This window comes from Oryza sativa, chromosome 4, assembly GCF_034140825.1.
Source record: "Oryza sativa Japonica Group chromosome 4, ASM3414082v1".
In the NCBI taxonomy this organism is placed as follows: Eukaryota; Viridiplantae; Streptophyta; class Magnoliopsida; order Poales; family Poaceae; genus Oryza; species Oryza sativa.
In genome coordinates this window covers 20,730,263-20,747,947 of record NC_089038.1, presented here as the reverse complement: position 1 = coordinate 20,747,947, position 17,685 = coordinate 20,730,263, and the positions used below count along the sequence as shown (strand labels likewise).

The 17,685-nt window shown below is 45.3% G+C and overlaps 2 protein-coding genes across 2 annotated transcripts; both read right to left on the bottom strand.

The window, feature by feature from the left end:
* Nucleotides 1-4,300: 4,300 nt before the first annotated feature.
* LOC4335778 (uncharacterized) lies at nt 4,301-5,565 on the bottom strand. Its single transcript, XM_015778905.3, has one exon. It carries the CDS (start codon nt 5,200-5,202, stop codon nt 4,549-4,551), a length of 654 nt encoding a protein of 217 aa, XP_015634391.1. The 5' UTR covers nt 5,203-5,565; the 3' UTR covers nt 4,301-4,548.
* A 4,982-nt stretch (nt 5,566-10,547) lies between these two features.
* On the bottom strand, nt 10,548-15,744 carry LOC4335777 (uncharacterized). The gene is made up of 5 exons (XM_015778382.3): nt 15,367-15,744; nt 12,018-12,265; nt 11,577-11,788; nt 11,199-11,460; nt 10,548-11,108 (listed from the first exon to the last, which is right to left on the bottom strand). The coding sequence occupies exons 1-5, from the start codon at nt 15,419-15,421 to the stop codon at nt 10,797-10,799; spliced, it is 1,089 nt and encodes a 362-aa protein (XP_015633868.1). The 5' UTR covers nt 15,422-15,744; the 3' UTR covers nt 10,548-10,796.
* Between the last annotated feature and the right edge of the window lie 1,941 nt (nt 15,745-17,685).

Here is a 17,685-nt window from a genome sequence, read left to right as displayed (position 1 = left end):
TCGCTAGCGAGCGCCGCTGCCACCAACGAGGGCCACCGCCGGCCGCCGCGCGCCTCTGGTTCTCCCCGCCAGTCGCCGGAATACACCTCTATATTAGGAGCAGATATTCCGCCACCGCCGCCGCTCCCTACCGCCGCCGACGCTGCTCCAGCCAAGGTTCAGAGAAAAGGCCGAGGGAGAGAGAGAGAGATAAGGGAGAGAGAGGGGAAGGAGGAAGAAGGGAAGGAGAGTTTGCACTGACATGTGGGTCCCACTACGCTGAGTCAGCTTGTCAACCGGGTCAACAACGCCACGTCGGACGAAACCGCCAGCTAAACCACCGAGGGAGATGATTTGCTCTGGTTTTCAGAGAAGGAGGAGGCGTTATACCCAGTTTTCCATTTGAGGGGTGTTATTCACGCAAGCGCAAGAGATGAGGGAGGCAAAATGGACTTATTCCTACTTTATACAAGGAAAAAAACTATACAACATTTATTTTTTAATATCGGCTAGTTCGATTGGTTTAGTCACTAATTCAGTTTGCTTCGAGCATTTATCCGCTGAGAAATATCTCACAATTGTTTGGGTGACGATCTCTGGGTCAAAGTCAAGAGTACATATTACCTTTTTTTTTTTTGCTTGGAACGACATTTAATAATATAGTTTTTAACAAAATATATTTCTTCTTCTTTGCAGGTTATCTTTTTATCATGCATTGACTTTGGTCTCGGGCTATCATCCATAAGCCTAGTTTGTAGGGGTTTACTACTGCGACTAATTTGTATTTAAAGTAGGTGGCCAGAGAGTTTTTCTACCTCGTACACGGATGGCGATCTAGTCTTCGAATAGAGATCCTTGATCAAGTTATAATTTAGTTTTCTTCCGTGGGTATCTGTATGTAGGCAGTGTGAACTATCACGATACAAAAGTCGAGTGTCCTTAGAACCAGTGGTGTGGATGATGAAAGAAAATATAGGTATTGCCATGAACTTAATATAAACATAAGCGATAAAACTCTAAGCAAACGGCAAGGTTCAACGTGATCCCATAGTAGGCCGGGCAGTAATAGAACGTGACGCCTATTCACTAATACATGTGATATGCTTAGGCATCGGGTTGCCATCAATGCCAATACACCCATCCGTTGTATGCCTCTTACATTCAGTAATAGAAATCCCTAGCCAAGTTAGCACCAAGCATATACATGGGCATTAGATTTACTAGCTAGTTTAAGCAAGTCTCGATCCATACAGGTTACAGGAGATTGAACAGAACTCACACAAGCTGCATAGTGAGACATGAGATCTAGTCGAGTTGGCTCGACTAGATCACTCGGCGACTTGGCTCCTGTAGGCTCCGGCTTCCTAGACTGTGGTGGATGTGTTCCGTGTATGTTGATTCCCCTCTCTACTCCTAGGGGGCCTTGTATTTATACCCATAGATGTTCCCTTGTCCAAGTAGAACTAGGGAAACTAATATGAATACAATCCGGATAGTCCTTGTCGTTTCCATATAGAACTCTATTCATCTTTACTTATGCGGAACTCTTCCTATATCCGAAAGTTGTTTCCGTATAAGATATGGTATATGGTGGGTCCTGCCGAGATTTAGTCAACTAATATTAGGTATATGGTATCCATAGCTCTGACACATATTAAAGTTTTTCCTTTAAGTGAAACTGTCTAGGGAGAACACAAAATTTCATCTAGTATGAATATGACTAGAGATATCCAAAGAAGCTGCTTTAAAAACCAAATATATGAGAAATATAGCGAGTATTATCGAGTAGGGATTTAAAAAACTATGAAAAAGGACGACTACCCTGTTTCAGTTTCACATCCTGAAACAATATGAAGTAGTGCACAAATAAAAAATAATTACTCGACATAAACTAATACTACTAGTAATAAATATACAAATAAATATATAAGTACTATATACATGTAGTTTTAATAGTTAAGTATATATGTCCCTACCATTCACCCCCTCTTTGGTAGGCTTGGTTACTTGTGTTCGATCCTACAAGTGGTATCAGAGCCTAGCTAGGTTAACATCTTTGGCCCCATGGACACAGTGTGTGAAGGCCTGATGGACCGTGGGTGCCTGCGGGGCTCGTATACCTGATGGACCGTGGGCCAGTGGGGCCCGGATATGATGAAGGGGCGGTGAAGGGCTGAGGGACACCAATGTGTGAAGGGGGAGATTGTTGAATAGTCTTACATTGGTTGTGGAAGGGCGAAAGACCTAAGATATAAATGGGGGAGCCCCTCACCTCAATGGCTAGCTTTTGGGGTGGGAAAGGCCCTTTTAGATCTTACATATATGTAGTCGTTATGATGTCCGAGGTGGTTCTCTGTGTGTAAAGAGTTTATTGTGGCCGGTTTGTTAAACTACATATGCATGCAAGTATAGGATTAATTTCACAGGCTGCAGTGGTTTGATAAACACCCGTATAAATGATATCATTTTTCTACCAGCGCACGATTCATTCTTATATGTATATTAGCAAATATATGAATATTTTGCTATACAGAGTTTGATTGCACATACTTCAGAACACAACAAGTACTATATTTACTTACTGGAGTAATACATTAGTTGCAACGAAGTATAGTTTAAATCAGTTACAGTGTATAAGATTAAGACATGCAACCACTTTCAACCACAGCATTTTCATGTAACATATGTAAGTGTTGGACTATATAGCTGTAGCTAGCTAATTCAACTAGTTATTACTACTGCTGTATTACTAATTAATTTTATGACTGCATACTACTCCTCTCTTTTTTCCTTTCTTTTTTATGACACGTTAGTTAGTTCAAAAATATATCAAAACATTTCAAAATGGAGGTATTATATTATAAACTACTCTACAGCTAGTTATGGTATATATGTTACCAACTGTTCTTTCAATATGCAGGATTGTTCATGATTCTAGTAAGAACAGGCATTCCCAGGATTATTGAATTGAAGAGGGTTGCTAATAATATGAGGATATATTTCTCCTCGCTTTCTGAAAGAAGTACAGCATGTAGGCCAAAGGACTTTCGTGGTACACCTTAGTCCACGATCATTTTTATTTGACCATGGATATGCATATCTTCTGACTTCTAGAAGGTAATTCCACTTGTGTATCAGGCAAAAATGAGATACTCTTGTATTAATTGTTTGAAGAAAATTGCATTAATACAAAACCACAGTACACGTGTAGTTATGGAGATATTCTTTTGAATATACCTCTGAATTTCATAACGCTTCTTCATAACTTACGCAAAGATCAAAAAGGAGGCAATGACTTGAACCATATATAGCGAAAGGACTGTGTAGCATAGTGCTTTAGAGTGCTCTTTTTTTTTTTCCTTTATACCTATATAGGGTTTCACTTGTGCAGTTCTTATCTGTCATATTCAATACAATTGGCATAATCTCAGTGTCAGTTTGTTAAAAAAAAGAATTATTATGTACAAGCGTGCTTTCCAAGTTGATAAACGATGTGATTTTCATTTTTTTTAAATATTTTTAATCAATTTATAAGTTTTTAAATATTTAATTCACTTCTATGTACTCTCCAATAATAGTTATAAATTCATCTTCATCAATTATCTGTCACCTATAAAGACCATAATATATAGTAACTAGATACATATCGACGCTGATGATTTAAGTTTTGACCTCAGTACGTACGCGTACATGCTAGATGATCACGTCTTCAATGATAACAAGAAATTGCTCATGAGAATACTAGTAGCACGTTATCAACAAGTAAAGACGCAAAGCTGAACAAATATTTTTCCTCTAGCGAAGAACAAACGAAAGAATGACAGGAAACCACGTCATTAGTTGTTGAAAAGGTTCGCCGCCAGGAAATAATTAGCAAACGCAATGAATTCTTAGATGGCGATCTAAACCTGCCCGATCGATCGCACGTACGATACCCACATTAATTTCACACGATATTTTCCTAAGCAAACAATCTAAATCAATTGATTAAAGCATGTATATATAATTATTCCAGCGAAAGCTTAAACTAGCTACATGTGATGATATGATATGTATGCTAGCTAGCTAGCCATAATTAACGCTAGAAAGGATGATCAAAATATATCAGTGATAGTTAATTTCTATTACTGCCGCTAGTGGTCGGTTCGAAACTGGCAGTTTACCGCCCGGTTTTCGAATTTGCAGGGATTATTGGATTAGCATTTCTGTACTAGCTAGTGTGACAATATCACCGGTAGCGTTGTTCTTTAAGTAGCTTTGTGTGAGTGTGTGATGACAACGTACTGACGAGCTGGAACACATCATTAGAGATAGCAGGGTATACAATCTAATCAAACTCATATATACATGACAAAACCCTTTCTTTATGCAGGGAAAGCTCATATATGTGTAAATCAGTAAATGTAATTCACACTATCATCAGAATTAGAAGTTTAGAACAGGAAAAAAAAAGGACCTTCACAACTCGGAAACAAGAAGGGTAATATCTCTTATTTGAGCAAAAAAAGAAGGCGTATGCACGCGGCTAGCTAATATGGCTAGTGAAGCTGGAGGCGAATTGAAGCGCTGCTAGTAATCAAGCTCGATAATCAGGAGCAGCTTTTTTGCACCCGGAGAGGGCTGGATCTGGCGGGCGGCGTCGTCGTCCGGTCCGGGCGGCGTCGTCGTCCGGTCCGGGCGGCGCGCGCAGCACTCGGCGACGAGCGCCCGGCGCGCCGTGAGCAGGTCGGGCGGCACGAGCGGGCGGTCGAAGGCGGCGCAGTCCACCCAGTCCTTGAGCAGCTTCTCCTGCCCCCACATGTCCGGCACCCACACCCTCCCGGCCATCTCCCGCCTGTGCCGCTTCAGCCTCTCCCGCGCGCTCTCGCCCTGCAGGCCATCGTCCTCCTCGGCTTCCTTCAGCTCCTTCTTCGCTACCTGCTCCTCCTCTGACGCCGTCGACGAACCCTCCGCGGCGTGCTTGGGAATAACCGCCGCCGCCTCACTGGAATCGGACGTCGTCTTGGCGGCCACCTCCTCTGATTCCGACTCTGACGTCGACGTCTCCGCGGACTGCTCCAGCTGTGCCGCTTCATGGTGATCTGACGTCGTCTCGGCCGCCAGCGGGAGGCTTATTTCCTCCGTCGTCGGCACCAGCTGGTCGCCGCCGACGCCCATGCATGGCTCAGCCGGGTGATCCATGCCCGGCTCCGGCACCTCTTCGACGTCGCCGGAAGTCGCCATGCGGCCGGCTTGCTAGCTTAGCCAATCAACCTCTTAAGCTTACGCACACGCACACACACACGAACGAACGGCAAGCAAGCTAGCTACCGCAGCAGCAGCGGCTCCCGGCTGCCTTCCTTTGCCGGTGATATAAGTTCTCGCCTCGCGTGTGGGGGAAAAGATCAGGGTAGTAGGTGGTGGGGGACGGGTGGGGGAAGAAGCGGACACGTTACGAGGAGAGGGGAGAAGAGAGGAGAGACGGAGGCGACGCTTATGCATGGTGGCTGCGAGGGGAGCGTGGCCTGCTGCCTGCCTGCCTCCGCGCTTACTAGCAAGCAAGCGCGCACGCGGATCGGAGCGCAACCCGCAACCACCAGTAGCGCGCCCGTAGTATTTGCGTTGGCGGAGCGGGGCTGCATCGTGAGGCTGGGAGGCAGCGCGGGGCGGCCTGGACGCAGGAGGGCCAATGGGTTGATGCCACCAGCAGATTTGATTTTTTCTTTGCAGGGTCCACATACACACGGAGAGCACCCGGCCCGGCGCTGCTGTCCGTCGTCGGCGTCCATTAACGTCAATAATCTGACCCCGCCGGCAGGCAGGCACTGCATCGATCGAGCTTGGCAAGCTGAACGCTACGGTTGGAGGTGGATGCTAATCTTGGACGTTCATGCAGTTGCCTAATCATGGTCCGTGTGTTGGTCACTTGTTCACTTGGACTTCGGAGAGGCATGCAGTTATTGTACCTCACATATTTAGCGTCAGACGGTGCCATTCATCACAGCTGCATTTCACTTGGGACAAAACGGAAACATGTTGATGCAACGATTGTTGCTCTCTTGTCAGATTAATTTGGAACATCATATATAGTGTGCTTTTGACCTCAAAACGGCTAAAGATTGCCAACATCTTTTTGGGACTTGGCTTTCTGCTTTCTCAAATAAAACCAAAAATCTGATTGTCATTGGTATTGCTGCTGTAATCTGGACTGTTTAGAAGACCAGGAATAAAGTCTGCTTTGATAAAAATTTGCCTAATGATCCCACTGATGTAGTTTTCTTGGTTTGCCACTGGATGGAATCATGGGCTCTTTTGTAGAAGCTGGAGGCAGATCAAAGAAGGCTGCTCTTGGGGCCAAGCTCATAAGACAAATTGCAAGTGAAGTGTACAACTCCAGATTTGGATGGAGGCCGGTGGGGAGGCTGCAGTGCTGATCTTTTGCTGTTGGGTTTTCGGTCCTTGTTAGTCCCTGAAGTCTTGTTAGAGCAGGTACAATAGCAGGCTATAAGCCAGCTATAAACATATTTTAAAGAGATAAATGAAGAGAGAGAAGAGCAGCGGGCTACAGATCAGTAGCCAGCTGCAGCACGGACTCCAAGACGTAATGTGTGTATGACAGGTGGGACCAGGTATTAATAGTATAGTAAATAACTATTGTATGAATTGGCTATTACATTGGCTATAGATGATTTGGTGCTAGTAGTGGGATATACTATTAAGGGCTTATTTGGTACAGCTCCAACTCCTCAATTTAACTCCAGGAGTTGGGTCTGGAGTGGAATTGTGGAGCTGTCTAAACCCAGCTCCACAACTTTAGTTCATTTTGTGAGAGAGCTCCACCCAACTTCACTCCCAGTTTTGGTGGAGCTGAAACTGTTTGGCTGAGCTCCAGCTCCAGGAGGGGTGGAGCTTGTCAGGGTTACGGATAAGGTATACCCTCTACCCTTGGATATATGTCGTGTATTGATATGGTATACCTGCACGTATACGGACGCTTTATGTACACGTTAAGGAAATCCATCACGGAGTCCACAGACGGAAGGAGTCCTACTCGAATAGAACTGGGTCGTCATTGTATTGTGTAGGATCCGATGTCTCCGAGTTCTACTTGGAGACCAACTGACCTGCGGTATAAAAGGGACCCCCTGGTAGGACCTAAGGCATCAAATCTCATAGCCAAGACAACCACCACAGCCTTACGAAGCCGGAACCTACAGGAGCCAAATCGCCGGGTGATCTAGTCGAATCAACTTGACTATGGTCTCGTCGGTATCATCGAGTTCTGCTATTCCCTTTGTAATCTGTGGTTTCCACTATATAATCTCATATCAACTGCATTAGGGCTATTACCTATCAAGGGGACTGAACCAGTATAATCCATGTTTTCCGTTTCCTTGATGTCGTACTACGTAGATCCTCGTACCAGTGTACCCCAATACCCTCTATATCTGGTCTACGAGTATCCTCCGTCGACAGAGCTGGAGCTGGAGCTGTGCCAAACAGGCCCTAAACTTGCTCTTATGCAAGTTTGAGGATGGGGATGTGTTCTTCTATGTCTTCTGGACAGTTCTAGTCTGGAAAAAACAGCCAGTGTGTTGGCCTCCTTTTTTTTATTATTATTGTTTCAGTTTGTAAGACTTGCTTTTGTAATCTGTCATTTCTAGTAATGGAAATGGGGGCTTAATGCCCTTAGTCTAAAAAAAATGTTGATGCAACGATTGTGGAATTAACGACTACAAACATTCCATCCCCTGTAGCACAACAATTAAGTAACCGAGGGATGCACAACCATTAGTTACTCCACTGTGATGGATTCTAATATCTCGGATGGACATCCACTCGTTTCTTGTATGTCAACTAAATGATTATGAAAAAATTTCATAAAAAATTACAAGATAGATTAATATGTAATATATCACTTTAGAAATATGCAAGTTCAAATTCGATTTCTAAAAGTTGTAACTAAAATAACAAGAACTTGTTATTTTTGTTGCAATTTGTAGAAATCAAATTTAAACTTTGCATGTTTGTGAAGTGATATATTACATATTAACCTATCATGCTAATTTTTTTGAAAAAAATTTCATAACCATTAAAATGACATGCTAGGAATGGGTGAACGTCCACCCCGAGTGTTTAAAACAGTTTCCAACTCCACTGTTCCCTGACAAAGAAAAACGAATGCAGCATGTCCACTTGTCCACGCGCAGGTGGCCCAAGAGGAAAGAGCAGGAGAAACCTCCAGTCACCACACCAACAGGAGAGGAGCGAGGCCAGAGAGAAAGAGGGTAGTAGTAGTAATGACGTCCTCGTTTATATTCCCGTTGTCGGCTTCCTCTTTTCTTGGACGACGATGCCTTCCCTAGTCCGGGCGTACGTCGATGGCTGCTTTTCTCCGTCCGCCCCAACCCGATTCCGCGACCGAAACAATCGCTGAGAAAAGACGCGCGCGTGCCCGCGTCGTCCTTCCGTCTCACGCGTGCCCGATGTGATGAGGTGATCGCGCGAGGCACGGCGCGCGGGTGGTGATCGGCAGCGCCACGCCCAGCGTGCGGCGCGGCCACTCATCACGGGGGGTTCGAGCGGGAGGAGACGCCGGTGCCGTCACACGCGCGCGGATGCTGCGATCCGTGCTCCGTTCTTCCTCGTCCGCTCGCGCGCGGCGCGCCAGCCACTGGATCGATGGATGGATGGATGACGCCGACGTGGGGACGGTGCTGTCGTCTCGTTCCTGCGGTTTCCGGTGGTATAGTGATGCCCGCTTTTCTCTCTTGTCGTTTTGCTCGTTGGAGCAAAATTAACACGAGCGCAACCAAAAGCATGGGAGTATATATTCGCGTACCCTGTTACTACTCGTAGTAGTTGGTATAGAAACTTTGTTGCAAACCGTAGAGTAGCCTTCAACGATGGTCGCGCCAGAGAAAGAAAAATTCCCAAACCGTTCGATTCCAATTAAGTTATTCGATTTGTTTCACGGAGAGCAAGTGATGGCCACGGAAACATGGAGGGAAAAACGTTGAAATGGGCCACGTAATGGGCCGACCGAGAGGACAGAGGAGGGTGTAGTTAGGGAAAAGTCTGACTTCAACAAAATATAGTCTAATCTGATTCATCTCTCTACCGTATAATCGGGTATAACGACTCCTTCAACTACTAAAACCGGTGCAAAATGATTCCTAGGTAGTATTGAAGGTGGTATTCGCTAATGTGGCGTCCATGTAGTATTCGCTGATGTGGCGTCCATGTATCAGTCCGGTCATCAAAGATATTAAAAAGAAATAAGTAGGACTCACATGTCATCCTCTCCCCTCTCTCCCCCATGGCCCCATGTCTTCTCGGACTTCATCAGCAAGGCGGTGGGAAATTGAGGAGAGGGTGGTGTGTCGACAGTGGAGGAGCTCAGGGGAGCTATGCCCCCTCCTCCCCCCTGTCCCCCCCCCCCACACACACGTCTTCTCGGTGATAGCCGGGCAACGAGGCGACAACAGAGGGGGGAGGTTGAGGTCTGCGTTGTTTCGGCATGCGTTGGCCGTAGGAGGGGCGCCCATGCTTCCATGTCATAGAAGGAAGAGGTCCCAGCTCGTGTGGTTATTGTTTCCGCCACCTTGTCAGCCAATATGGCCAATGTATCGCCCCTATGCTCCGATGCATCGGCGGTAGCAGGTTGGGAGCTAGGCACGCGGCAGAACAAGTAGAGCGGCTGGAGGCAATAGGGTGAGGGAATTAGCGGTGGTGGAACTAGTTGAGCTGCGGGCAGCAACAAAGTGAGGGAGATGGGTGGCGACGGCTTATCCACCCTGGGAATCCAAAAAGGGCAAATAGAGGCGGCAACCTCCACATCTCGCTTCCCTCAGACACTACCTACATCTCCATGCCTCCGTCGCCCCAACCACTCGAATGAGCCATGGGAGACGCAACCACGACGATGACCCAACCTCGATGGGTTCGTCTACCACCGTCTTCTTTCCTCCGCCGTGGACCTCGGAGTGGGGGAGGTCAAGCTAGGGAGTCCCCAATTCTCTCTCTCTCCTTTCTCTTTCACTCCACTCTCTTTGCCTCGAGCTCAGCTCACTGCTTGGCAGGAGTACCAGAGGAAGATGGCCACTGACACGTCGCGAGATGGCCATGTTGCTCTAGGTAAGCGGTGTGCTCCGAGCCTCTAATAGTTGACTCGGTTGGGGGCGGGGGGCTCGTCACTGATAGGAGCTTAGGTGAGCACCTTGCTGCCGCCCACCATTGCCTTGCTACATCCTGCCGCTGCCCAGGTACCATTCTACCGCTGAAAGGAAAAGGGAAGAGAGCTGAAGGGTAAGGGAAGGAAGAGAAGAAAACGAAGGGTGAATCAGAAGTGGACCCTACATGCTGACCCAGCTAGTTCAACTAGATAAACGTGCCACGTCAGGAAAAAAGCCACTCTCAAAACTGCCGAAGAAGTCAAAATACACTGATTTTAATAATCAGATTGCAGTTGAGGAATACAAATTAGATTGGACCTATATTTGTGGGAGTTAAAGTGGACTTATTTCTAGTTGTGCCTAAGCAACCCGACCAGACCAAGCCTTATGGGCCATAGTTTCTCGGTCCAAACGAAAACGAAACGCAATCCTAATGCGATTAGCCCATAACGAACTTGAACTTAGAGTTACACAGGCCGCGGTTCAAACACGGTGGGGAAGAACAGTCTCGGGCAGAAGTGTAGAAATCCGGCAAATTTCTCAATCATCCTAAATTGGGAAATCTTATTAAGTCACCACGAGCTGACGACCAGCTCATTAACTATCAGGGCCAGCAATATGTACTTAATGAAGGACGGGAAAAGCACACTAGAGGAGTTCGAATCAGGAGGCCTGAGGTGGCTGATCCCCGAGCAGCAGCGACTTGACGATGGTGTCGGCCATCCCGTCGGCGAGAGGGAACATGTGGCCGGACTTGGGGAGCTCGTGGTAGACGACCCAGGGGAGTTTCTCGCTGAGGTACCTGGACAGGCTGACCGGCACGATCAGATCCTCGGCGCCGTGCCACAGGTGCACCTTCCCTTCGCCGCCGGCGAACGGGTCCTCGAGCTCCAGTGGGCTCCAGCTCCACTTCCCGAATCCGACTGTCATGTCGCGGTGCAGGCAGCCATACTCCCCCTGCTGCCTTATCTGCGGCTGCGACAACGACACGCAAACCGATGAGCAAAACGCCAGTTACAAGCAAATATGCAATGCAACGTGATGAAGTAATCCAGTGATCCTTACCATGTAGGTTCGGAAGGCGAACTTGGACAGGAGGAGCTTGTCTCCTTCAGAGAAGAGAGCCGGGTTGTAGGCGATGACGCTGGAGGCAGGGAAGAGCTTCTGGGAGTTCCACCAGTAGGTGAGCCATGGCAGGTGGTGTGAGACCCAGACCGCCCACTTATCCTGCGGGAGCTGCTGGTTCCAGACGTGCCACGACATGTTCGACGGCAAGCCGGACCACCAATAGTTGCCCACGGGGGCAAGAATGGCCACCCCGGCGAGCCTGCATGAATAAACACATTGGTCAGAGTTCAGAAATTTGCAGTCCTGCCATAGATTTTTCAGAGAAGAAAACGCTGATCAGCTGAAGTAAGAACAGTGATAACACAAGCTAATTACCTGTGTGAGATGTGTTTGAGGCAGCTCCACATGATCTCGCCGCCCATGGAGAAGCCCATGAGGTAGAACTTGGGGCCCAGCTGCAGGTTGTCGGCGAGCTCCTCGATGTCCAGGGCGATGCTCTTCTCTGTACTTGCCAGGTTTGGGTCGCTCTCGGCGTACCCCGGCCGATCGAAGGACAGCTGGTAAATGCCCAGCTCTTGCGCCAGCTCCTGCACCAGTTTCAGTCTCAGTCCATGATATGATCATCATGATCATGTATCACTATGCTCTGAAATCTGAAACATAACTAAATACACTGTATTCTTCCCCCAGTTTCAAGATATACCGTAAATGACTAAATGTTAATACTTTGGAACGGAGGGAGTAGTTTTTAACCAGACTGTTTAAAGTGTTCAGACTTGAAAAATGAACAAGATAGGTAAGTGCCAGTATCTTTACCGGGGAAATAGGGAGTGCATCGTATCTGCACGAGTCGAAACCATGAACAAAGATGATCTTGTACTTGGCCTGCTCCTTTGGAACGCCGGACTCCAGGTAGGCCAAATACCTACCGTCTTTGAGCCGTGTTCTTGTCCCTGTAATCGGAGGGCCACCCGGGGAGCCGCAGATCTTCGGAGGCGGAGGCTGGAGCTGACTGTACAGCAGCGCCGGCAAGAACACGGCCAGAGCTAGAATGAGCTTCCTTACTGAAAGTGATACACAGGTAACATGTCAAACTGACACTGTGTCACGATATCCATTTTCCACTACGTAACTAGGAATTGGTTTGAAAATTATGCACTGAACAGGAAAAAACCTGATGAGCAATTTTAGTTGATTTGTGTTGCAGCTTTGAATAGACTGTACAGCTGTACTTTTATGTGAGTTGAAGAGATACGTCTATTTCTGAACTTAGGCTTTCAGTTAAATTAAAGATCAGCGTAAAAAAAACTAAATTAAAGATGATAGGCTTAATCGAATTGCAATGATATATTGACATCTGTATTGAACTGCTTGCAAACCAAAACTACCAATACATCCTGATCCTTGATAGTTCCTAGTCAACCGTGTCGTCAGAGCTCCCAAATAGCAAAGAGGCCCTCATGGCCTCATCAGTTTATCAGATATTCAGACTTCTATTAAATATTCCAGTAAGGAGAATATCCCAAACAATTGACAGATTCCTAAAGTCTACTATAACTACTTGCATATGTTACCCAAGAAGAAGATAAATAGCAAAGGACAAAGCAACATAGCATGTGAGCTCGGACCGTCAGTCTATATAATATAGCGCACGTTCATCTTCACCCATAGTCAAATCAACCGCCACATGGACTAAACAACTAATATATGTTCGAATAATCCATACTCCCTCGGTCCATAAAAAAAATGAGTTTGCTATTTCATTCCTATCTTTCAAGTTTTGGTCCGTAACATCTTATATCAGAATTTATTTTCTTGCATACCCAACTTATAGTTATACTCAGTTACATATCACTTACACCCAGGTACATATAACCTACATTCAGGTAAAGTGCACAAAAAATAGATTTTACAACAATTTTTCTCTCTAGATTTACTAATAGGAGTATATAATGTATTATTCATATTCATCGTATTAGATATGTTATATCTTGCACTAGGCTTACTTATACAACGAATGAAGTATACAACAAGAGGATCAATAATGTACTGCATGTTTTTTCATACCACAACAAGGCGACATAACAAAGAAAATTCAATATTCTTTTAATGATACATACAGGTTGTCTAACACTACTAACAGACAAATGATCTGCTCATGCAGATCAATAAATCATGATACTTACTCATTCTGTCGCAAAAATAACCTAACCTAATTTAAAATAAGACACAATCTATTACGATGAATCTGTTGTAGCTTACAGCTGTTCAAGTGAATGATGATCAGGCACAGAGTTAACATGTGGCCAGTCCAAAAATGACGCAAATATTAAGGAAGAACATAATATCAAATAATTAGAAGGGGTGAGGCTTCGAATCCAGATTGTCTAGCCCACCACCTTGTGAAGCTAGCCAGAAGATCTATGGGCGTTTCTCAACATGTGGCCAGTCCAAGGACTAAAACATACTACTTCCGTCCTAGAAAGACTGTAGTTTTACACTATTTATATCTAACATTTGACCGTTCGTCTTATCTAAAAAGAAAATTTGATTAGTATTTTTATTGTTATTAGATGGTAAAACATAAATAATATTTTATGTGTGACTATTTTTTTAATTTTTTCATGAATTTTCGAAATAAGACGGATGGTCAAATGTTGGATACGGAACATACAACTACACTTAAAATATACAACTACACTTAAAATGGGACAGATGTAGTACAATACTAATTCACTATCCTATCAAGTCACAATCAACTGCATGGATCATTCGGTTCAGTTCTAGAGTCAAAAGCGCACACCTTTTGTACCTCTACAGCTGAGAAAATGTCAAGAAGAACACACCAGGCCTTGTTTAGATCCAAACTATTTATTCAAACTTTCAACTTTTTTATCACATCAAAACTTTTCTACACACACAAACTTCTAACTTTTCCGTCACATCGTTCCAATTTCAACCAAACTTCCAATTTTAGCATGAACTAAACACACAGCTAATTTCTTCCTTTGGAAATAGCAAAAAAATCTACTTATGACTTCTTCGATACATATCTGTAAAGAAAATACATGGTCACCAAGATTGATAAAGCTGACAGTGGCAGAAATATGTACTGCTAAAAAAATGTAATAAAAAGAACATCGAAAGGAAAGTGAATTTAATATTTCATTATCTAAAAAAATGACTTTAAAATATTGTAGCGAGGGATAATTGTAAAAACACTTTGCAGATTAATTAGTAGAGTCTGAAAGCATGATGACGGCTCCCGCAAAGAAAATGATGTTGGGATAAAGATGTTCCAAAAAAGATTAACCATAGGACTTGGAGTATCATTTTATCAGCATGTAAGAAAGTTTAGAGCAAAACTAAACAAATAATATCAACTTGGAATGCCATTTTCAGGCCCAAGTTCATCACTCCATCCATAGTCAACTCGGTCCCCCACGTACATACATGGACTAATCAATAAGGTGATGTGCAATGGTGGTCATAAATAATACTCCTACTAGTAGCTTGTTCCAGTTTGTTGAATAATCAACAGGTACTGCTACGAACTGCAGATCAAGATCTAATCGAGTGTGCTCGTCCAAGAGTCTGGAGGCGTGATTTGCGATCGTACCTCTCGGCACCTCCTCCATGTTCAGCTCGAAGATAACAAACAATTTTCCTAGCCGGGTAAGTCAGTAACCACAACCAGATCTTTCTATCTAATAAGAAGTTCTCTAAAATGAACAACTGCAAAGATATCACGTATTTGTCGCACTCTCAATGGCCAAGAAAGCACTTCGGCCAAGCAGAGCAGCACGATAAAACCAAAGCTAGAAAAAAAAAGGCGAGTTACTTTGAGCAGAACACATATACACAAAGACATGTTTGCTCTAACAATTCTGTTGTTTCTTTTCGAGACAATGAACAATTCCGTCGGTTGACGCTCTACCTCGAGCAAAACCAATTCACAGCCACTAGCCTGCCCGTAGAAAACGAACAGACGACTAGCTTTTGCCACCGAGCAAAACTCGCAAAATCAAACCGTAGTAGCACAAGAACAAGCACTATCAGCAGGAGCAGAGAACCAACCGGCCGCCCAAACACGAGCCTGAAGAAAGACACGCGCATACAGAGAACTAACGAGAGAGAGAGAGAGAGAGAGAGAGATTGCACGCACCGCCGGAGGAGGCCGGGGCCGGCCTCGGTGGCCGCTTCACGCCGGAGGCCGCCATGCGGCGGTTGCCAAGGCCAGCAAAGGCAGCAAGCGATCGAGTTCGCGAGGGAGTGGGAGAAGAGAGGAGCCAAGCAACAGCAACAACGGCGAGTCCACAGTACACGGCCGGGCAGTGGCTTTTATGGACGGCGGCCCGGGCGCTCCTGTGCCGACGTGCACCGCTGTCACGTATCAGTGCATAGGCCACTGTGGGGCCCAAGAGACAGGGCCCAGGAAAATCACGTGGGGCCAGCGGCGTTAATGCCAAGAAGTCATCGTCTCTGCTGGGCGCAGGAAAAGAAGCCGTGGCAGAAGCAAACAGCAGGTCGGCGACGGCGTCAGCAGCACCAGGTATCGACGTTGTGGCAGAAAATCCTTTCCACTTTAAACGTCTGTGAGTCAGATTAGTCTGATAGGCTTATCCGCATCGGCTTTATTAATATTCGTGGCCTCATGATTTGCCCAGGTTTTAAAACTTTATTTTATTTTTATTAAGTATTTTAGCGTGGTTTTTTCAAACTTTTAATCGTTCCGGTTATAATTATTATTGAGTAGTTAATAAATCGTTCTGATTTATAATTAGTTTTTGGTTTATCAATACTCCATTTGTTCTAAAGTAAGCTAAACTTGTACGGGACGTGACACGTAAAAATATGCTATATTCTGTTATATTCTATATGAGATTGATTTATTTTGAGAACAGACGAAGAAGTTTGTTACGGCTAATAAATCGTTTGGTACGCCAGTAGGCGGTAGCAGCTGCACATAGCTCATGCCCCTCGTCATCTCCGAGCAGCAAACCGGCGACGGCACGATGGCGTCGGGAGTGCTATTGGCAACCGAGGAACAGGTGGGCGGCCGTGGGAAGTTCGTGGTAAGATGACCCAAGTTTTGCTAAGCGAGTTTGGTAATCAAGCGGATGTTTGTTTATTGGGAATGTAGCACGGAGGAGGTAAGAAGGATTGTCGTACATGGCGATCCCGTTTGTTATAGTATTTGAGATGCCGGACTGAAGGTAGACCAATTGCTTGCTTCTTGGTGCCGTACTGCCGTGACCGGGAAACCGTCCGACGAGCTCGGAATTTGGGAGAAGCCGACGGGATACACTAGTGGCTCCTTTCAAATTACGAGATCGCCAATAATTAACACCAGATTTTGACGAGAAATAAAATAGTAAAATTTGATACCACTTTTTTTTAAAGGGACACCTGCTGGTACAAATTCTGGTCCGTGAGAGATTCGGAGTACTAAATGTACTTGATTAACTTTTCGACGGAGTTGATAAATCTCGTACGGCTAAAATTAATACTCCCTCTGTCTTATATATTTTAATATAAGGAATTTTAACTTTTTGCTTGTACTGTTTGACCACTCGTCTTATTTAAAAATTTTGTGTAAATATAAACATAAAAAGTTGTGCTTAAAGTACTTTGAATAATAAAATAAGTCACAAATAAAATAAATAAAAGTTGTGCTCAAAGTACTTTGGATAATAAAATAAGTCACAAATAAAATAAATAATAATTCCATTTTTTAAAAAATAAGATGAGTGGTGGCACAGTGCAAGCAAAATGTCAAAATCAATCCCTTGTATTATGGGACGAAGGCGTCGAAGGGAGTATATTTTTTTCAACCAGACCGTTGAAAAATCGGGAAAAGATAAGTAGCACTTAATTATTCGGAGAACGCCCAGTTCTGCAGTTTTTTCAATGAGGGCTGCTACCCCACGGGATACCGTGGAAATAGTGCACTCACGGGATAATTAAAAAAGCACCGACAACATAAAGGAGCACCCTGCAGAACACGTGATTTGTCTCGATACCTAGCCACCGCCTGCTCGTGGTATTGTTGCCGGAGCAGCGGCTACCTTACCTCGCCGGCGTCATCGCCGCCCTTGAGCACCTAGAGTAGAAGCTACCTCACGCGCCATACCTCGCCGGCGTCGTCGCTCCTGAGCACCCAGAGTAGCAGCTACCTCACCGCCATATCCTCATGGTACCTTGGGTAAGGTACCGAGGTGGTACCTAGTACATTGGTATCGGCTGGTACCTGGTACCCTGGTATCGACTGATACCTGATACCCTGGGTATCGAGCTGGTACCTAGGTATCAGGCCACCTGGTACCCTAGGTATCGAGCTGGTACCTAGGTATCAGGCCTTGGTACCTGGGTATCAGTGTGATACCCCAAGAGAGAGAAGGAGGAGGAGTCGCGGGTCGGGGAGGTCGAGCAGCGGGGCGGCGACGGAGGAAGAGGAAGAGGAAGTGACAGATCTGGTGCCTAC